The sequence below is a fragment of the Eptesicus fuscus genome, chromosome 11 (assembly GCF_027574615.1).
Source record: "Eptesicus fuscus isolate TK198812 chromosome 11, DD_ASM_mEF_20220401, whole genome shotgun sequence".
Taxonomy (NCBI): domain Eukaryota; kingdom Metazoa; phylum Chordata; class Mammalia; order Chiroptera; family Vespertilionidae; genus Eptesicus; species Eptesicus fuscus.
Window position 1 is genome coordinate 58892122 of NC_072483.1, and position 21887 is coordinate 58914008.

Consider the following 21887-nt stretch of genomic DNA (forward strand, 5'->3'; position numbering starts at 1 on the left):
TTTGGGGTGGGAATGTGACTGCCACCTGGGGGATTTGACCCTGGTGGAGAAGAGGGAAGATGATTTTGAAAGTACTGAAATGGGTGCCTCTGAATATGAGCCAGCACATCCAGTGAGAGGAATATGGAAAGGCTTCTGTTTTTGAGGATCCCTCAAAAAATAGCATTTCAGTCCCAGATGGGCTATAGAAACCATGGCCAAACAGCACGTGTTCCTGGATGTGAACAGCCAGCCCACCTGAGAGAAATCTCCGTCAATCCGAGCTGTGTTCTTAGAATGAGGGAGGTATCGGGGTAGGGGTGGCTGCCTGAGAGGCCTCTGCATCTGTGAATTAGGCCACCTAACTGGCGGCTGTGCTGAGGCACAGAGCTCCCAGGCAACTCCCCATGTCACGGTCCCGGCCTTTATGCACATCCTCAATTTTGCACTGACTGTGCGAGGCTCCTGAAATGCTGTGCATTCTTCAGGGAAGAGGCACTTAATCTGTGCTTTATTTTCAATTTAACCTTTTCAAGAGAAATGCAGTGAAGGAGGTGGCAAAGACAGCTGCGAGCATCCATCTGCTGATGGCAGGGCCCTGCGTAGGTTGTGATAGGCCTCAGGGGTGGCAAGCCCCCGCGAGGACAGGGGTGCTATGGAGAGGCAGCGTGCAGTTTCTCACTGCACCCCTCCACCGTGGGAAACATCTGTGTGAGAGGACCAGTGCCTGTCTGTGCTCAGCTTAACGTGGGTCACATGAGCACCTGGAAATTCTGGCCCTGGCTGACTCCAGCTCATCTGCCTGTGGAGCCTCCTCCGTCCTTTCCCTGATGGCCCCGGCTATCGGGTGTTTAGGTTTGGTGTCTTACCAGCCTCAGTGTGAAGGAAGAGAAACAAGAGCATGGTGAATGTCCACCATCTGTGATCAGGGATCTGCTGAGCAGGGCATGGTGAGCTCTGAAACGGCCTCATCCTGGGTGTGGGAGGTAGCTGGAGGTCTGAACAGGCTACCCGCCATCGTTCTTCATTACATGCTCTAGGACATTTCATGGTGCATCAGTTCTAGTGACTAGCAAAATTTAGGGGTAGACTGGCACAAAACAGGTTGGGCCATTAATGGTTAATAAAAACCCACCTAAGACCATTTCTGTTGAGGCCGGTTAACACATGGGAAACTGGAAGGTACTCCTCATTGCTGGCTGCTTGGTTTTTATTTGGAGCCAGGATTTAGTTGTGAGAGGATTGCAGGAATCATTGTACATCAGCTCCCTATTTCCTGAGACAAGGGGAGTGGGTGATCTTTCATATTGGTCTCATTTTCACATTTGCTACCATGAGTCTGTAGTATATTTAAAATCAGGAAGATACCCTTGACTCAAAAGGAGCCCTTGGCCCCTGTGGGGTACTTGCATGTTTGACCATTAGACATCCTTGGGCTCCTGAGCAGGCTGTGGCTTTCGCGCCCTCTCCCCCCCCCCCCCCCCCCCCAGAGTGCACACATGGCCCATGGGACGCCCCCTTGCTGAAATACAGACTCCTGCCATTGTATGGGGCACCTCTGGCTCCAGGAACTTGACTTCTGAATGGCCATAACATCAGCATTAGTTATTTTGCAGAGTCCAGGCCCAGGGAGGTTGGTTTTTGAGCAGTGTTGTAAGCATCCCTGTGGTGGTGGTAACGTGCTTTAATGGAACCTGACTGCTACCATTTCTGATGACCGGTCAGTTATTGATCCATAGGATTAATCAGAGACACTCTGAGAGGGTCAGGTGACAGTTCCCTGGAGGCTGGAAGGTCTCTGTCCTCGGCTGGGGCTGTGGATGGGTACCTGTCCCAGTTTCAGTCCTTCCATGTCACAGGGTTTTAGTTCACTTTTGAGAGTAGACATTTGGCTGTGTTTCCACCTGAACATTCGTTTATTCAATTCTAAAGTCAGAGTCAAAGAAGCTGAATTCCAGGAACCTGTGCTTTGATTCTGAGCTCAGTATTGGCTTAAAGGTAAATTCAGTGTTAAACTCTCATTAGAGTAATGGGACTTATTGTGATTGAGGTTTTTTTCTTGGAAAAATTAAGTTGTCAACATCCTTTTTAAATTGCTCATAATAGTTTCAATCTGCAAAAAATAGCTTACCAACAATTCTTTCTCTATAGAATAGTCTTGACCTTCACACATGTTAGTGAGATACTAGATGCAAATGACTCTATGGATTTTACCTAACATGAAAATTAGCACATCTCAAAGACCTCTTTTGTATTCTGAAGGCTACACTTCATGACACATTCATTCATTCCCCATGGAGGAACAGCTGAGGAGCCTTCCTGGGTACTGACAGGCAGTTCATATTTACTATTCCACAGAGTGATGCGTGAGTGGGGACAATAATGCAGATGATCCTTATGTTGTAGTTCACCCTTACTTCCCCTAAATCTGTGAGTCTAGAGGACCGCTTTGTCCCAAGATCAAGAGACAGGCCACAAATGTGACGTGACATTGTGAGGGAGGGCTGCCAGGGTCTGATTTGTTCCCACCACTTTTGTTTATGGGCTTTAATATAAATCTAATATTGGGTAATGTCCATCCAAACGGGAGGTGAAATGAGATCATACAGTGTAGCTCTGGGGCGTGCTGGGGAATCTGAGTCGTTGTTTGTACTTGCTGCTTTCATTAAAACTCCATGACAATATTGTTTTTCTGGGAGTTCTGTAATCCTGTGAATTTTAATCACCAGTATCTGTGGTGGTTGTTTCCAGTCTTTTTGTAAAGATAATTGAAAGATCTCTTTCCTTCTGGGTCTGGCTCAAAAATAAATGTTGAGAGAGACTATTAAGCGAATTTCTGCCTGTTCCTCATTTAGAAATTAAATGAATAGGGAGCAGCTGAAAGGGAACCCTGGCTGTACTTAGGGCCCCTGGGGTATAGGTAATACCAGTGGGGAGGGACAATTCATTATAAAAGCTGTTGTTGGGATATCGCTGTAATACTGTCCTGACCTGAGCAGCAGCAGGCAGCCCGCCAGGATGCACGTTTCTTGAGATTGCCAACTCAGGAGGGCAGGGCTGTTGACACGACCAGTGACCCAGGAATGGGGTGTGCCTCTACCGCAGACACAGCGTGTGGCTCTTGGGCAGGTCCTCTGTATCTATTCAGACCAACAAATAGGTATTCAGGTGGAGTCCTTCCTCATGTGCACCTGTCCTCAGTGAGTACAATGTTAGTCCCCACGGTGCAGCTCAGAGCATGGTGTCTGGGATCGAAACTAAAATCAAGGGGCATGTTTCACCCCCACTTCATTTATTGTTTTGTCACAAGGGTGTAATTTGGTTTCCCTCCTAAGCAGTAAGAAAGCCCCACCAGTTTGAATTGTTTGCACAGTTTTAGCTGATATACAGTGCAGCTGGGCACTCAACCCAGGTTGTGCTGACTGTAGGCGACCAACACTGCAGAACTAGGAAGCCGATTTTGTGGTTTAAAACTCTTGGAATTCATCCCTATGCTCTGTTCTGTGTTTTATGTTTCTCTGGAAGACCACTGGGGGCCTTGTTTTGATCTTAGGATGGCACTGCAACCTTCAGAAGGAGTCAAGGTCTTTCAGAGGAAACAGAATATAGACAGAAAGCTTGTGCCATGCTGTTCTAAGTGTTTCCCAGAGGTTACCTCCTGTAGTCCTCACAGGGAGGAGTTCAGTACTTGAGTGGAGGCGGGTGGGAGGTTGAAGATGCAGAGCCAGGCTCATGCCTGGCAGGCTGGCCTCAGCAGTTTCCTCAGACCCCGTGCCATTTGCCACCAAGAGTGTTGTCAGGTGGCAGGAAGGGCAAGGAATGTGCCTGTTAATGTCCACTGTCCCAATTCATGTAAGTTGACTGCAGTATATTTATTTTTTCCATAAGAAAGCTCTTAGAAGTGACCCTCGGTATCCATGGGCCTGCCTCTGATTTTTGTCACCAAGTCTTAGGAATTCCTGTTCTCGAACATCACAGAAGTAGAAACTTTGTCTGCTGAATCTGTCCCAGTCCCCATTGTCAGCGGTGGGCATGCTCACTGTGTATTCTGCAGTCTGTGGTTTTTCCTCTGTCTCTAGCTCATCCCTTTTCATCACTAGGTAGTATTCCAGCATGTGAATGCCCAGTTTGTGTTCAACTCAGAGGTACATCGGGGCGTGGCGAGCTGGGCTGTCCTTCGGGACTGCCATACACATTCCCTAGAGGGTTTTGGGCAGATTTGCCCCATGTCTCTTGGGTGAGTCCCAGGAGTAAGACGGCTGTGCCTTAGGGTGAATGCTTATTTCACACTCCTTTGTGTCATTCTCAAAAAGGCATTCCCAGCTTGCACGATGACATAAATAAATCTTCCTGTGTATTTTCTTTTAGGATTCAGTCATTTTTATTTTTATTTTTAACACTTAAAAGGTCAGGAGACATCTGGGCCCCGAGCAGCTTGTTTGCGAGGGCACTGTACAGAGTTGGGGTAGAATCATAGGAAACACAGGCTGTGGGACAGGACCAGCCCTAGCGGCAGCACCTACACAGAGGCGAGCTGGTCCTTCGCTGATTCTGTCGTGTGTGTGTGTGTGTGTATGTGTGTGTGTTGGTTCTTGTCTCAGCCCCAGGCTCTGACCCATCTCCTTCCCTCCTGCAGCACCAGCAGGAACTGCTGGCCCTGAAGCACCAGCAAGAGCTTCTAGAGCACCAGCGGAAGCTGGAGAGGCACCGCCAGGAGCAGGCACTGGAGAAGCAGCACCGCGAGCAGAAGCTGCAGCAGCTCAAGAACAAGGAGAAAGGCAAAGAGAGTGAGTGCCACGTCTAGGCCACGCCAGGGCCTTCCTCAAGTCGAGGTTCTTTGTGCTCCACTTGCTCCCTGGTCTTCGCATGAGGTGTCACTGCAGGGTCACTTCAAGTGGCTGTTTCAGTTGCTCTTAGCTTCAGCCTCGACAGTGACTTTATCCTCGTTTGGGGGCTGCAGGAGCAGTCAGCACGACCTTTGGGTTGACATAAGCATGTTAAAGTATATTTGGCAAACTCCTAATAGGTTGGAAAATACTAAAAACCAAATGGGTACTGCGTTTTACCTGTGAGCTTAATCCTAAACATTTGAAAGTTCTTTTCATTTGAGAGCATTTTGTGGATGCCTTGAACACAATGTTCACTTATGGGACACCTGTAGCTGAGAGGAGACATCGTGACCAACCCCAATTCTGCTTTTTATTGTGGCTGTGCCCGTATGTCTGATACCAGTGTGGTCTGTTATCCTTAGAAAGGCCCAGATGTGATCTGAGCCTGGAGGCTGCTCTGTGTGCTGTTCCCCTTTGGAAAATTTCCTGAGTCTCTCAGGGAAGAGGCCACAGCCCCCTCTGTTGACTGCGCGGCCACTGGCAGAGATTGCGTTGGGCTTGCACCGTGACATGGATGCAAGGTGACTAGCCTGAGTAAGGCCTGGCATGTCAACAGTTGCAGCGTCCACCCAGACTGTGACAAAAGGAACACTGCCCCCATGGGTATTGTGCCGCTTTCTTTTGACAACTTGTTGCAATGACACATCAGGGCCTCCTCAGCAGAGTCGTGTCCACAGTCCTTGCCTGGCACCTTCTACCCAACACCAGTGCTGAACTTATTTATCCCTGGTCATACTGAAATAAGTCAGGGTGCACATCTGTCCCTGTCAGGGCTTGGGCATTGATAGTTGGGTGAGTTGCCCATCCAGTATTCACGAGTAAAAGTAGAAGACTTTACATGCCTCACCAAGATGCAAAACCTCTAAATTCTCAAAAGTCCTTCAGCTTCAACTTCTGAAAATAATAACCATCTGTACAAGTCATTTTAACAAGCTTTTGTTTAAATTGAATATCCAGTTCCACAACAGCATTTTATATTTTTAAAGTCTTCTTCTAAAGTCTATTATTTGAAATTGTTTTAAAGGTAATTGTTATTGGTGTATGATAGACATACAGAAAAGCCCCCAATCTTCAGTTTATAGGGAACTCTTGGGAGAAACTGTCCTCAAGGACTATCCTATGTTACCATCCCGTGGTACACACCTGGGGCCAGGACAGTCACCACTCCATTCTCCTTCCCAAAGATAACTGCTCCCTGACACCTAACACCCCAGAGTCATTTCTCCTGCTTCCAAAGTGAGTGGGATCATTATCTGGGGCTCCTGTGTTTCCTTTCTTCGCTTGGCACTGTGCTTGCAAAGCCATCCTCACTGGTGTTCACGTGCTTTGACTGCGGGTCAGCCCCTCACAGATGCACCGCCATGTGTGTCCAATGCACTGCAGATATTCAGGCTGTTTTCTGATCAGGGCTGTCACAGTAAAGCTGCCGTGCATGTCCTTGGACATGTCTCTGGGTGCAGATGAGTCCCTGTGATGTCGTATCACTGAACCTTAGGGCGAGTGTATGTTCAACTTTCATACGTGATGCCAGATGGTTGTCCACGCCTCTGTACCAGTTTCTGTTGCCACCAGCTGTGAGATAGTTGCTGTTGCTCTGTGTCCCTGCCAGCGCTGGTACTGCCATCAGTCATTGCCTTGTCTGCTGGGTGTAGCAGCTCCTCATGGCTCCAGCATATTTCTCTGATTAGCAGTGAGACTGGGCACCTTTTGCTATTCCCCATTGTTGAAGTGTGCCCATTTGTCCAATGCGCTGTCTTCCTTTCTCTGGATGTGGAGTTGTTCTTTTTATGTCACTCTCCTAACATAAGTTCAGTCCTGACGTAGGTAGTTTATCTTTCTTAAATTAGAATTAGATTATAATAAAATCTGTACTATTATGCCTATATTGTTTTCTACATTTTATAAATATTTTCTCTTTAAAAAGGGCATATTTTTGTCCTAAAAGTATTTAGCTAGTGTATTCTCTTTATTTTTAGCTTATTTCTCTATTTGTAAGTTCATAGTAATTGTTTTTATACATAAAATTAACACCTTTTACAATCATTTGTTATTACAGCAGTTTACTTTTTTTGTTTAAATTTTTTTTAAAGTATGTTTTTATTGATTTCAGAGAGGAAGGGAAAGAGAGAAAGAAACATCAGTGATAAGAGGGAATCATCCATCAGCTGCCTCCTGCATGCCCCCTACTGGAGCCCAAAACTTGGGCATGTACCCTGACCAAGAATCGAACCGTGACCTCCTGGTTCATAGGTCCATGCTCAACCACTGAGCAACACTGGCCGGGCCAGCAGTTTACTCTTAAAATAATAAATATTTTCTTCAACTCTGATAGAGCTTCAGTGTGAAAAGCACATCAGGAGAGTTTATTCTCCCTGTGAGATCTAACCTTTGTGCGGATATTTGAAAGTAACTGAGTGGCACAGTGATCTGTAGCACAGCAGTGAGATGTGGTGATGACTGTGGGCTCAGTGGTGGCCCAGTCGAGATCCAGCAGTGAGGACAGAAGGCTGCCAGGAGGAGCTACACTGTAGACTTTGGTTGGCTGCTAGCATCCTTGGTATTGGAGCACAGACTGGGCCCCTGCAAGGGGCAGATGGGGCACATGGTGTCGGTCACCCTTGTCGCTCTCACTGCCTGGCCCGCTGGCTCAGATAACACTCCTCTTCTATACCACTGCCTGTCTTATGTGTGCTGACTTCTTTGAGCTGAGGGAACTTCCTGGCTACACTGACACCATGAGGGATGCGTGAGAGGTGCAGCACATGGAGCCAGGTGTCCTGTCATGTTTATGTGGAGTGGAGTGTGGACAGCGGAATTGTCATTTCTAAAACTCCCAGGTGAGCCTACTGTGTGGCCATGATGAGAAGTTGGAGTCTAGGTGATTCCTCTCATGCTGTGTTAGGAATCTGCATAACCTAGAGGCTCCGGGGCCTGCCACATGTGGCCTGGCCTACTATATGGGTGCTGCCTTCCACTTCAGAGAGCCGCCACCATAGACAACAGCACCAGGCCTTGTAGGGAGCCCTGTGAGGGGTTTCTGTTGTGAGCAGGAGGCTTGCATGCAACCCAAAGCCGCAGGAGTGTGTGCAAGGCTACTGTTACATGTGGCCTGCCAGGAAGTCCTCTGTCCCCATTCTCCCATGCTCTGCTTGGAGCTCAGTGATCCTATGCATTTTTCTTTAAGGGGCGGGGCGGGGGGGAGTCATTGCTGCTTATCCAAGGATAGACGTTTAACTTGTATCAGCAAGTTGGTCTGTGCCACAACTAACCAACAAAATACCAGTTTTTCAGATTGCTTACCAGTAAAAGCAGCTCATCTAAATTAGTCCTTGTATTTACCAGAATCTTCCAATATAAACAAACAACATTTTAAGCTCACAAAATATGAAAACCCTTGACTTCAGAAAACATCTTAGATCTCTGCCGCCCTTGTGGAGCAACCCCACTCAGCCCAGCCAGAGTGCCGGAGTGTTCTCTGCTTTTCTCCAAGCTTGTCACAGCGTAGCGCCGGTGGTTTCCAATGTGTGGATTTAGATGGTCAGATTTTATTATTAGTAGTAAACTGTGTACTGTGTGAGGATTTGGCACACTGGGGTCGGCTCTGCCGCCTTGAGTGCGGTCCAGTGCGAAGGCCCTGGCATCGGCATCTGTGGCCCTGCCTGTGGAGGGGCCTTGTGCCGTCACAGGCTCCTGGTTACACACTTGGAAATGCAGGGCACAGCTGCTGTCCAGTTTCTTGGTTTTTTAAATGAATTTCTTTTTAAATACTTAATTCAAAATTTTGTTACATTTGTAAACAATTACGGTACTTTTAATTTTAAATAATTCTGCAGGTGTATTTTTTAAATTTCTGATACCATTAATACCATTCATTTGAAAGAATAGTGAATTCTCAAAATTTGTGAGAGTTATGGTATCTCTGCATCGATACACGATCTTTAATCAGTTAAGTTTTAGTTAGATTTACTACCTTTAAGAATCTGAACTAGACTATCTTTTAATATAAATTTAAAAGCAAGTCTTTGTTCTCTGAGCAGGTCAGAATGAGCATGTCGACTCTCATCACTGTCCTTTATAATAGCCTGGTTGAGAGTAAGGGGCCTTCACTAGGAAAGTCATTCACTTTGTTGTAAAAATGGCTCAAAGGCTGGAGTTAAGACTGAACATCTGATCCTGAAAGTGATCCATTTGTTCCATTTCCTTCCTCAGAGGAACGTGGAGCATTAAAAAAGAAGTCAGGCTCAGGCAATTGAAGGTAGCAAAAGATTTGTTCAATTCATCGTGTCCACCAGCTCATTCTCCAGCCCCTCGGCCTGGACTCCCCACCTGGTCAGGTCCTCCACCATTCTGCTGGGCCCCCACCTGGTCAGGTCATCTCAGCCATTTGCTGGGCCCCAAAGTGGTCTAGGTCCTCCCACCTATCTGCTTGGTCCCACCTGGTTTACTGTACTTCATATCTCTCTTCATGTTTATCTTTTTATTTACCTGCCTTTTCTTTAGACAGTTCCTCCTCACCCCCCACCCACTCCACCCTGTTGTATGAGACTTTGTCTCTCTTACGTTGGCCGGTACTAGCACATAGTAAGGTCTCTATAAATCCTCTCAAATGAATGAATGATAATGAACATGAATTATTTTAAAAAGTAGAAATTTTGAGACATTTGGTTTTTGTTTATTGAAGAGGCATTACTGATTCCAGAACTTTGATTTACAGTGGAAAAATCCTTTAAGAGGTGAGTACATAGCTAGAAGTGTGAGGATCAGAACCAGCAGCTTCCTTTTTGAATTCTATCCTCATGAAGTACAAAGAAGAAAAGAGGATTTCCTTTGCACTCAAAGTCGCAGGTCTGTCGCAGGTCTGTGCCTTGGCATTACTTGTTTGCTGCAGTCAGGCCTGTGGGGAGCTGAGAGGATGTGCATTTGGGTCATGCCCACTGGCCCCTGTGAAGAGGGACCTGTAACTCAGCCCTCAGCTAAAGGTGGCTGGAGGAGGCCAGTTGGGGTCACTCCTGTGACCACATCACCATTGGCCACTTCTTCTAAAGTAGACTTGGTCTGACAGGTCAGGGCGGCACTGCATCATTTATTTGGTTCATTTAGCTGGGTAAGGAGCCTTCCAGGTCATTTTAAAGATGAGGAAGTCTAGTTTGGGGAGTTGGGTTTGTTTTCCTTTGATTTCATGAGAGCCTGGTAAGGTGCCCTCTCCCACCCTTGAGCAGGTCAAGGAGCCATGGTGCCTGCAGCTGCCCTGTGGCCCCTCAGCCCTGCAGACACCCCTCCTCCTATGAGGATTCTTTCAGCAGCTCAGGGGACAAGGGCTTCTCCGTGTCCCAGCTTGGTGGGTGCTTAGCACAAATGGGCCATTGTCTCCACTGGGCAGTGTATGTGCCCTGGCCACATCTTCCTGCCCTTGGTTGTTACTGGTATTTATTGTGTGCCCTTCCTGCTGGGGCTAGGCATTTGTTCTTTGCCTTTCTCGGAGTTCAGGAGCCCATGATGCAAGCTTGAGGGTATGGCCAAAGCAGGGAGAGGCAGTGACTTCCTAAATAAGAGATGTGTGAGGTTCTCTCTATTCCTAGAGCACTTGCAGGTGAGAAACACCCTCCCTCCCATAAAGAGAAAGTGGATCCATGTGAATAGGTATTTTCTGAGGTTAGGCCAGCTAACAGGGTTTCTCATTTGCTGGAAATTTTTGGGATGTGTTCTTATCCTGCTCAGTGAGAACTCTGCTTCTTGTCTTGCTTTCCATTACTCCTTCTGAGACAGCAGGTATGGAAGGACCTGAAGGTTATGTCCTTTGTCTGGCCATTGAGATTGTCTTCACCCTCTTCCTCCTCATTATCATCATGCGGTTTGATCACTTTCCTGCATTGCCAGTGGTACTAAAACATGCCAAGTACTGAGAGATAAAGTGGTAATCCCAACTATTGATAAAGATGTAGGGGACCTGCCCCTGGTGTATGGCCAATAGGAAGTCACAAGGTGGTAAGTGTTTAAAGGCATTTGGAAGATGCTCCAAGGACAATAATATTAAACTTGTTAGATGTCATCATTTTGATGGTCTCTCCTAAGCACTAATTCTTCGCATGGACAGTGTTACTGACTCATACACCTTCTTTGCAGCATGGTTTCTAACCACAACAAAAGGAAAATCTAAGGATGCCCCACAGTCAGGACTTGATTTTGTAATCTCTGTTTCACTCACCCTGGGAATGTTTTCCCACTATGAAAACGCTGTTTGAGTCTATACAATGATGGGACATACTTAGACCCATCATTGTTGGGGGATGGACACAGATTCTGAGTAATCAGTGGCAGCTCTGAGGAAACAGGGTAGATGTTCACAGGGTGGGTGTGGGAGTGTGAGTTTGCACCTTAATTTCTGTGTGTCTCTTTCTGAGATTAGCTTGTTTGTGCTACTTTCAAGACACCCCAACAGGGGACACCAAGAGGCTCTTGTCCCCTGAGCTGCCGGAAGAATCCTCACAGGAGGAGGGGCATCTGCAGGGTTGAGGGGCCTCCAGGGCAGCTGCAGGCACCATTGCCCCTTGACCTGCTCAAGGGTGGGAGAGGCTATGGCCAACCAGCAGCCCCAACAAACCACGAAGCTCATGACTTCGACTTTAGTCCAGTTGGTGAAGCACTCTCTGCCTCAGTAGCTGCAAGGCTGGAAGAAACAGAAACGTGCATTCAATATTATGTGTTATATACACTGAGTGGCCAGATTATTATGATCTCTGAACGCATAATAATCTGGCCACTCAGTGTGTGTGTGTGTGTGTGTGTGTGTGTGTGTGTGTGTGTGTATGAGATGAGGCCCGGTGCATGAATTTGTGCATGGGTGGGGTCCGGCCAGCCTGGCCAGGGGGAGGGGACATGGGCAGTTGGCAGGGCCGGCCTGCTGGTCGAACTCCTGGTCGAGGGGACAATTTGCATATTAGCATTTTATTATATAGGATATACACTGAGTGGCCAGATTATTATGCGTTTAGAGATCATAATAATCTGGCCACTCAGTCTATAATGTCGATATGATTGCAAAGGAACTTGCTGCCTATGGGTTCAGGAGTGTGGCAGCCTGCCCAGGATGCAGGCTTCATCCCTGCTGCAGTTGCCATGGGAGGGACGTGTCAGTGTGTACAAAGCTTCTCTGAGATTCTGCCTCTAGTGCTGTAGTGAGAAGGAAACCACTCTGCTGCCAGTGCTCAGTCAAGAACTTATTTATTTATTTATTTATTTATTTATTTATTTATTTTAGAGAGAGGAAGGGAGAGAGGAACATCCATGTGAGAGAGAAACATCAATTGGTTGCCTCTTGCACACACCCTGACTGGGGAGGATTCAACCTACAATCTGGGTATGTGCCCTGACTGGGAATCGAACTTGCTACCCTTTACTGTACAGGACAACACTCCAGTCAGCTGAGCCACACAGCCAAGGCCAGAATGTTCTTTTATGTAAGAACTAGAGGTCTGGTGCATGGATTCATGCACCGGTGGGGTCCCTCGGCCTGGCCTTCACCCTCTCGCAATCCAGGACCCCTCAGGGGATGTTGGACTGCTGGTTTCGACCCGGTCCCTGCAGGCCAGGCCGAGGGACCCCACTGGTGCATGATTCCATGCACCAGACCTCTAGTATGCATATAAGATCTTTGGTTAATCTCTTACCGCCCTCCCCCCTTCCCTCTAAGATTCATCAGTCTGTTCCATGTTTCCATGCCTGTGCGTTGAGCATCTGCACCCCTGGTGGTCAGTGCACCGTGGCCGAGTGGACGGTGGTCCCCGCCCCCGATTGGGGTTGGGAGGCCGATTAGGGGCAGGGCCAGCCATGGGGAGGAGCTGTGAGCAGTGAGTCGGCCAGCCCTGCCCCTGAATGGGGTGGGGGGTGCTGATCGGGGGCCAGGGGCCTGGGGGAGGGGCCAAGGGTGGTTGGCCAGTCAGTCCTACCCCTGATCGGGGTGGGGGGGGCGATCTGGGGTGGGGCCAGGCGGGGTAAGGGGATGCAGGAGGTTGGCTGGCCAGCCCCGCCCCCTGTTGGGGTGGGGTGGTGATCAGGGGCGGGGCTGGCCAGGGGGAGAGGCTGCGGGCTGATCAGGGTGATGGGGCCCATTGGGGGCGTGGCCGACTGGGGGGAGGGGCTTCAGGAGGTTGGCCGCCCAGCCATGCCCCCTATTGGGGTTGGGGGGGTGTGATCAGGGGCAGGCCAGCCAGTGGGGAGGGGCTGCGTACTTGTCGTGGTGGGGCTGGCTGATCGGGGGTGAGGCTGGCTGATCGGGGGTGAGGCTGGCGGGGGGGGGGGGTGAGGAGGGGGTGTTTTGCCAGCCACCCTGCTCTTGATTGGGGTGGGAGAGTCCAATCAGCGGCAGTGGGGAGGGGCTGCGAGGTTGGCCAGCCGGCCCCACCCCCTGATCGGGCTGGGTTTGCTGGCCACAGTGGGCGTCATAGCCACTGGTCATTATGGTTGTTATGGCCATTGTAGTCGCTGGCTTTTTATATGTATAGGCTAGAGGCCTGGTGCACGAATTCATGCACAGGTGGGATCCAGCCGGCCCGCCCTGATTTGGGCCGATTGGGGCAGGGTCGGCTGCGCGGAGGGGCTGCAGGGGGTTGGCCAGCCAGCACGGCCCCCCGATTGGGGTGGGGGGTGCCAATCGGGGCCGCAGTGCGCGTCAAAGCAACTGGTCGTTCCGGTCATTCTGGTGGTCCAGTCGCTTGGCTTTTATATACTGTATATAGATAGATATTAAAGCTTCCTTCAGAAGTGGGTTTGTGTGAGGGGATAGTCTGTCTTCACACTGATTGCTTCTGCACTTTTGGTAGAATGCAATTATGTAAAACCCTTGGTGGAAGCGGACCTCTTATTAAACCTTCTGCCTTCTCCTTCCTTCAAGAAGCTTCCATGGTGTTAGCAGCCTCCTGAATTACAATCCCAATGTCTCCAGCTCCTTGGTCAGTGTTTAAAGCCACAAGCTCGCCTTTATCCCGTTTCAGGACAGAGCCTCCAGTCACTGCCTTGTGCTTTTTCCCACGCCAGGTGCTGTGGCCAGCACAGAAGTGAAGATGAAGTTGCAAGAGTTTGTCCTCAATAAAAAGAAGGCGCTGGCCCACCGGAGCCTGAACCACTGTATCTCCAGTGACCCTCGCTACTGGTATGGGTAAGTGGGGTGTGGGCAGGGCCCCAAGCACACAATCTGTGATAGATTTGAGTGGCACCAGTTCTGCTCCTGGAAGGCAGTGGGAGGGTGTGGAATTAGACACGTCCAAGACAAGTAGCAAACATGCTGTGAAGGACAAGGTCTGGTGGTTAAGACGCCCTGCAGTCACCCAAAGGGGCATGGCCCTCTCTTAAAATGACCTGAGTGACGCTCCAGGGCTGGGGCCTGCCCATCATTCTTGGCTTTCCTGGTCTTCTCAGGCCACAAAAGGATCTACTTCAATTGGAACTCTGGTCTCAATTAGGCACCTTCTGAATCTCTTCCCTAGGTGTTATTGATTCTTAGGGAGTCAGTAAACCCCTGCAGTGTGTTTATTATTTTTATGTAAGAGCCTCTGCCAGAGTCTGCACAATGACAGAGACCATCAAAGAGCCTGCTCATGCTGGAAGTCGAAAGTCCTGACCTTGTCGGTGGTGATGCCATGTGCAGGGGGCATGTTCTGCCAGCAGGGTTCCGGGGCCCTGGCCGTGGACACAGGCCAGGTTTGGAAGGGCATGGCGAGCTTGTGGCTTTAAACACTGACCAAGGTGCTTCATAGATGTTTGCTTTACATGTAAGTTTCTACTGCTCGTCCGGGTAATTTCATTTTGGGAGAAACCCATAGGGTAGTTTTTATAAATCAAAATGTGACTACCATTAATTTTATTGGAAAAAAATGTAGCTGTCCTCAAGCTCCAAAGTACTAAAACACCAAATCCCATTGAGGTGACCTCACTTATTCCCTCAGATGACATATCTGTTACCTCAATGCAACCTAAAGGCATTTTGTCCCCAGGCCCTTTTCTGCTCCCCTTAGCTCTCTGTGGCTGCTCATTGCTGGGACACCAGGCTGTGCTCATGCCATGACCTGCTGTGGTATTTATACAGCTCAACCAGTGACAATCACACAGGAAGGAAGGTCATGGGGGTCCATGCAAAGTCGTAACAAAGTTCTGAGCCCAGAGCCACCTGACAGGGGTGGGTTCATTAGACGTGCTGGGGCAGTGCACTTGGAGACCCCACATTTGATAGCACCAGTCTGACCTGTGGTCTCTCCACTAGTAATAGTCACAGGTTTTGTCATGGGAAAGATCCATTGTCTAGGCTGGGGTGGCAGGTGGAAGCTGGCTGAGTGAGGGTAGCAGTTGGGAAATGGCTGTGGTGGTGTCCACGGAGCTGAGCTGAAGGCAGCAGTAATGAAGCTGGGGTGGGGTGGGGTGGGGTGGGCTCAGGGACCAGGAGGCACAGGGAGGAACCTGGACTATAGACTTGTAAGGGCAATAGCTGGAGGGAGGCTGAGACAGCTGGCAGAGAACCTTAGAAGAGATGACCATGGGGTGGCGAGGCCCAGGAACCTATCCAGAAGAGGAGCAATGTCAGGGTGGTGAGCCCAGGCGAGTCAGAGTGGGAGGCATGCCTTGAGCACAGCAGGGTTGGATGGCTGCCGCAGGGCCCTGGAGGAGAGTTAGGGTGACTGTGGGGCTTGGAGAGACTAGGTGGGCAGGAGTAGAGGCCATGGTGGTGGGCTCATGGATGAGGGGAGCATGGAGCCCACAGGCTGGGCAAGTGCATCACCTGCATCCAGGAGGCTGCAGAGAACGGGTGGCCTCTGGCAGAGACAGGGCAGGAGCTGTGAGGTTGGAAGTGTAGGGGCTTCTGGGGAGGGATCCACAAGGAGTGGCTGGGAGCAGGGAAGGGGAGAGGGCAAGTGGCTGCCCCTAGGATACACTGTAAAGCTGTGATTTGGTAGAGGGTGTTAGCCCCCAGACCTTGAATGACATTGTGGGAGACAGTCCCCAGGGTGAGGCCTTCGGGGTCTTAGTACAACTGCAGGTTAACAGGAGGGCTTTGTGCCTGAAGGAGAAGTGACCCTTGATGAGGTTGCAACCAGCCCATGGCTGCCCCTGTCCCAGCCTGGACTCCCAGCCCAGGCCACAGGTGGTCCCCAGGAATGTGAGAACGTCCTCATGGAGTTTCATCCCTGTAGCAGTGGGGCTTGGCCTGGCGGGGCAGGTGCCAGGCGCTCGATGGACCAGCCCTGCTCATTGACCTGGTCTCTGTGAGACACCTTCTTTACACTGCTTTGCTCTTGAACATTCAAATATCCACCTGTAAGCACTTAGAAGCTCACATTCTTAATTCAAATACCAGCAGGTGCATGGATAAGAAGTCCTGTGTATTCAAATAAATAGTCTAACAAATTCCAAATAAGTTTGGCAAATTTGTTTTCAGTCATTAAGCCGATTACACAGTTTGAATTTCACAGAATTCATTACACCTCTGGTGCTTCCACAAGACTCAGCTGGCAGTTCCACCAGGACAGAGCTTGCTAATGGTTGTTCGGAGGGCAGCCAGCACCCTCCCTCTGAGGCCTCCCTCTCCCCTGAGCCTCCTTGTGGCAGCCTGCCTGCCAGCCATTTTAAGGATTCTGAGTTCTGCATGGCTGTTCATAAAGAAGTAAATGTATAGATCAACTCAAGGGCAGCCTGTCCCTCCCCACAGAAGAAAATGTCTGTGGTGATTTTGTCTTGGTGGAAAAGCTGCAGGTTCTCTGCTGGAGGGAAGTACCACGTGGCTTCTGCCCTCAAGGACCCAGACATCTCCAACAGTCATCCCAAAGCCCTCCCATTCCCCCTCACAGCCACCCTAACCACACCTTTGGTTCCTTATACCTGGAGCCCACCTGTCTACCTCTGGGCCCTGTCCCCTCAGGACAAGTCCCTCTGCCAGTGCTAACCCTGGTGGCCAGAGTACAGACAAAGTCAGGAGCCACCTGAGAGCAGTGGCCTGGCAGAGACTTCTCAGCACTGGGTCAGGCAGCGGAGGTGTGGTCACATGGTCTGCCTCTCTGTCAGTCTTGGTTTTGGTTTCCTTTCAGTCTGGCCCCAGAGAGGAGGCTGGTCTGCCCAGGAGGCCGCCAGCTGAGCTGGAGCTGATGTCAAAGGGAGGACCATTCATGGGGACAGTGTCTTAGACTTCGGTGTGGCTTGCTTTGAGGAGCCAAGCTACACTGAGTCCATGCCCCACACTCACTAAGCCATGTCTTTGCATGTCACCCCCAGGAAAACGCAGCACAGCTCCCTGGACCAGAGCTCCCCACCCCAGAGCGGTGTGTCGGCCTCCTACAACCACCCGATCCTGGGCATGTACGATGCCAAAGACGACTTCCCTCTCAGAAAAACAGGTCAGTGTCCCTGTCTGCTGGTGTGAGGATGGGGTGGGCTCTGCACCTGCACCCCCCACATCCCCAAGTCCACCTGGCACTAACAGGAAGCCCTTGCTTATTTTAAATAGGTGCTTCTTTATTAGAGCATCATTTTAAACAATATTCTGAAGTATTCCTGTGTGATTCATACCAAAAGCATGAAGGTCATGTATGTGTACTTTTTAAGACTCAAGCTCATTTGTAAACATGCAAACTTACTCTTCTTTTGGGGGGGGTGCTGTAGTTTGTCCCAGCCTAGAGTGTCTCCTGGTGGGTGTGGGAACACAGCTGCTCCTGTGATGGGCCTTGAGGTCTTCTTATTGTTGGCTCTCAGTGCTGCCTCTGGGCAGAGGCCATGAGTGGAGATGGTCGGGGTGCTGGAGTTGGGGGGAAAGCTGTATGAGAAAGAAATCAGGGACATTGCAGGGGGAGGTCTCAGGGGTTTGAGCAGCACCTTTGTAACAAGCCAGAGGGGAGCAGCACCTCTGTCACAAATGTAAACAGGGTGCCGGGCCTCTTGGACTTTCTGCAGCATTGTGGTTTAAGCGGGCAGAGGCATTTAAGAAGATGGGAGTGGCCATGGCAGTGCACTGAGGCTGAGGAAGGGCAGGGCTAGGGCAGGAGAACCATCCAGAGCTCTGTCTCCGGGAGGCCAGGGCCTGAACAGCATCAGAGCCTGGGCCACAGGGCAGTGTGGGTAATGTGGGGACACCTGCTTAATGGGAATAGTCTGCTGTGCAGCTGTGTGTTTGTAAAAACAAACTTTGTGTTATCTAGAAGATTTCAGTTAATTCGGGACAGAAATGTTTTAAAGCAGTCACAACCCAGGTCTTCTACCCCAATGATGAGGCATTGGGGGTGGGGGCTCACCTTCCAGCCCACCCTAAGACTGAGATGGGGGGCCTCTCAGTAGGTGGAGCTGTGCCCAGAGAGGGGTCAGACCAGGATGCAGAGCTGGAAGTTGCAGGGAGGGAGGTTGAAGCTCAGCCCCAGCGAGACTTGACAAGCAGTCGAAGTGTGTGAGAGGAAGGGGCCACAGCAGTACGGCCATGCCCCTGGTGCTGACCCCAGAGCCTTGACTAGATGTTGGAGCCCCTCCCAGCCAGAGGTGGGGTCCTGCAAACAAGTGTAAAACTTTAATGCGGAAGGTGGATGTGGGGCTTCTGTCCTTTCCTCTTCACTTTGAAGGTGTGGTTCTCACTCATCATCTACCAAGACTGATCTTGAGTTTCCCCTAAAATGAGCGTCCACCAGCTCGACAGAAAGAAGTGTCTGTCAGGGTCTGGGGCCCATCCTCCAATTGTCCTTCACAGCCCCTTTAGGAGCTGTAATTAACCAAGTGCAGACCTGCAAAGCTGGCGTCCACGGTGAGTGGCGGGCACCGGGTTGGGAGGGAGACCCAGGCCAAGGCCCTGCCTCCTGTCCTGAGGGTGCTTGGTGCCCAGGGAACTTAATCAAGAAATGACTGCACTGTCAGTTATCAAAAGATATCAGTAGCACATCAATAATATTAATAATACGAAGATTTCAGGGAAAATGTTTAAATGAGATCTTGCAGTGAGGTGTCCTGTGTCATCCGACAGGTGTCTTTCAAACACTGGACATCACTTGTTCTAAATAATTTACATCTACATTTCTGCCGGAAACAGTCAGTTATATGAAACTCTTTAAAGAAATGTTAGATACAAAATGCCTTGGATGAATTAAAATGATCACCTTTAATAGGTGTGATGTACAATTAAATAATCCCATGATTTTACCTTTAATTTCTGTTGCCCTGCACACAGTTTGCCCACCTGTCCATCCTTAAGGGGCAGTTCCACAGTGTGTGAACATGTAACATATGTTATCAGTCTCACTGCTCTCCACACATCCTGTTCTCGCTGCCTGGGCTTTGGTGGCTTCTGTGGGTGACCCTCTCACCTGTCCTGTCTCAAGAGAAAAGCCCATCCATCTGTCCGAGTATTTGCATCCTCGGGGGAATTGGAGCACCCTGCCTACCCAGCTGCCTAATAACTAGGGAGCTCTTGGCCTCCTGTGCCTCCCTCAGGTAGCCTCCAGTGACACGCATCTACTTGTGTTTTCCTGAGCTGTTAGGGCACTCTTGATCCTTTCCCCAGCCAGTGACCCATTCCGGCCAGACTTCTCACCCTTAGCCCTTCCCTCAATGCCACAGTCAGAAACCTAGGGAACCACTGCACACCCCATGAGAAGACCTCACTGAAGGAAACACTAGCATTTACAGCCAGAAGTCTGGACATCAAGGCATGCCTTGTTGTACTGGGATGTCAGGTCTTATCTTCTAGCCCCGCCCCTTTCCCAGTGATTGACAGGGGTTGTCCTCTACCTTCAACCAGAATGTAGAGGGGTCATTTCTAGGCAGGGGTACAGAGCAGGTGAGGTGGTGCCCACTCCCACTGGGTCTTCTGGGTGGAGCCTCAGGGGCTGCCCTAACCCTGGTTTTCTGAGCCTCTTCAAGTCCAGCAGGGACAGATGTCCTGGAAGTGTCAACATCCCTGGCACCTGGTCTACGGGGCAGCAAATGACTTAACGTGAGATTTCCGTGAAGTACAGCGTTTGGTTTCACATTCATACTGAGGAAAGCAGGCTTTTCCCCTTTAAAAGCAGAGTTTTGTCACAGTGATGGTGCATAGGGATGTTATTGTTCTCCAGTAGCATCTTGGTCCTTCTATTTCTGAAGATACTAGCTGCTGTAAATCTATATATATAGAAGCCTAAGCAACAGGCCGACTGTTCGATTGGCCGACCGGTAGCTATAGGCCCACTACCACCATGGGGCAGATGCTCAACTCAGGAGCAGAAATCACAGGCATGGAAACATGGAACAGACTGATGAATCTCAGAGAAGAGGGGGAAGGGGGGAGGGCAGGAAGAGATTAACCAAAGATCTTATATGCATACCAGAGGCCTGGTGCACGGATTAATGTATCGGTGGGGTCCCTCGGCCTCGCCTGCACCCTCTCGCAATCCGGGACCCCTTAGGGGATGTCACAAAGCTGGTTTCAACTCAATCTCCACAGGCCAGGGCTGGGGACCCCACCAGTACACAAATCCGTGCACCGGGCCTCTGGTTGTTTTATAAAGATTTGTAAATGTGACTTCCGATTGATTAAAAAAGACCAGAACCACAAAACAATCCGTTGTCATCCCACCACAACCCTTTTCCCATGTTGTCCACGACTCTGGGACCTCAGCACAGTTTTGTGCTGCATGGAGCCTGCTTGTTCAGGAACCCACCTAGCTCTCCAACACAGTCGCCACTCTCCCCATCAGGACACCAGCTGGTTGGCATGGGCATACTGTTTTCCCTGTTTGTTGTACAAAGCAAACCCCAGGCTCTCCTCAGCCTCATGGAGAATTGTTGCAGTGAGGAAGGCCAGCCTGGGTAAGGAGCCTCTGCTCCCAGTGGTCCCTGCACCATGATGGGCCTGGCAGCGGGCCCACGACTCAGCTTCTAGCCTGGGTTCACTACTGCAACCCAGCTTCCTGCTCCTCCTCCTACAACGTTCATCCAGGTCTGCACCTCCCCACATGGACGGCCCTGTTCGCAGTGGCTCACGAGAAGTATCAGTTGACTGCTGCCATGGGAAGCCTGATGGGTTTTCCTCCGTCACTGGCTGAAGCTGCCTTGCTGGGCAAGGAAGAGCTCTACAGTCAGCTGTGCCCTCACTGGGTGACGTGGGCAGACGAACCCACCAAGCGCATTTGCCCATCTTTAAAATGGAGCAATAGTGCTCTTAAAAAATGGGCATGAGCGTGTTCAGGAGGTTTTAAAGAAGACTTCGTTGTGCTTTTCCAAAGAAACTCCTAGAGATAGCAAGTGTTCAATACTAGGCAGCTTGTACACTGGGAAAGCGGTTCACACCTTGTTCTGTATTCAGCCTTCAAACGGACACCTGCCAGACTTGAACTCCTTTCATTATGAAAAGTGCCCAATGAGATCTGTGCTGATCTTTTCAAATCTGCAGGTTTCACTGTTCCGTGGGAAAGCTGCCCTGAGCCCAGTTGAGTAGAGCAGGGGGTTTAGGAAAGCGTCACATAGAGTACATTTTTTTAAATGAAAAATTACATGAATAAAGCATGCTTGTATTAAATTAACACACAAAAGTACGCACCCTGAGTCTTATTTCCCAAGGCAGCTACTGCCAATAGTGTTATCTGCAGACACCTTAGAGCCTGTGTGTTGAGTGTGTATGTGTGTGGTGTGTGTATAGCTGTCTTTTTGTTAACAAAATACCTGCTCTGCACTTTGTCCTGTAACTCTATTTTTCAGTTAATGTTATAATGGAGGCACCATTCCACGTGAGTGTATAAAGATTAATACCTGATTGGTCAGGGGGTGGCCTGGGTTTTAGGTACAGAAGACTTAGGAACCACCATGGGCTTAGAGTCACAGGTTTGCAAATGGCTCCGTCCACACAAGCAGAGCTGTGAATAAAAACCAAACCAAGCCGAAACACCTGTGGCCTGTGTTCAGGTGAACTAGGATGTTGAGACCTGGCTTGGTTAACCCTCATCCCAGGGGGGTTGGGGTTGGTGTTAGTGCCCTCATGTCAGCCATTCACAGAGGACACAGGTGCTCCAGCGGGCAATTTGCTTC

At 49.8% G+C, this 21887-nt stretch overlaps 1 protein-coding gene across 1 annotated transcript in view; it reads left to right on the plus strand.

Moving 5' to 3' along the window:
• The window catches only part of HDAC4 (histone deacetylase 4), a 230705-nt gene that overhangs the window by 149491 nt on the left and 59327 nt on the right, over positions 1–21887 (plus strand). The window contains exons 5-7 of the mRNA XM_054723477.1: positions 4616–4766; positions 13902–14022; positions 17124–17245. Of these exons, the coding sequence (XP_054579452.1) occupies positions 4616–4766; positions 13902–14022; positions 17124–17245 (394 nt within the window). The remainder of the gene's footprint in view (positions 1–4615; positions 4767–13901; positions 14023–17123; positions 17246–21887) is intronic.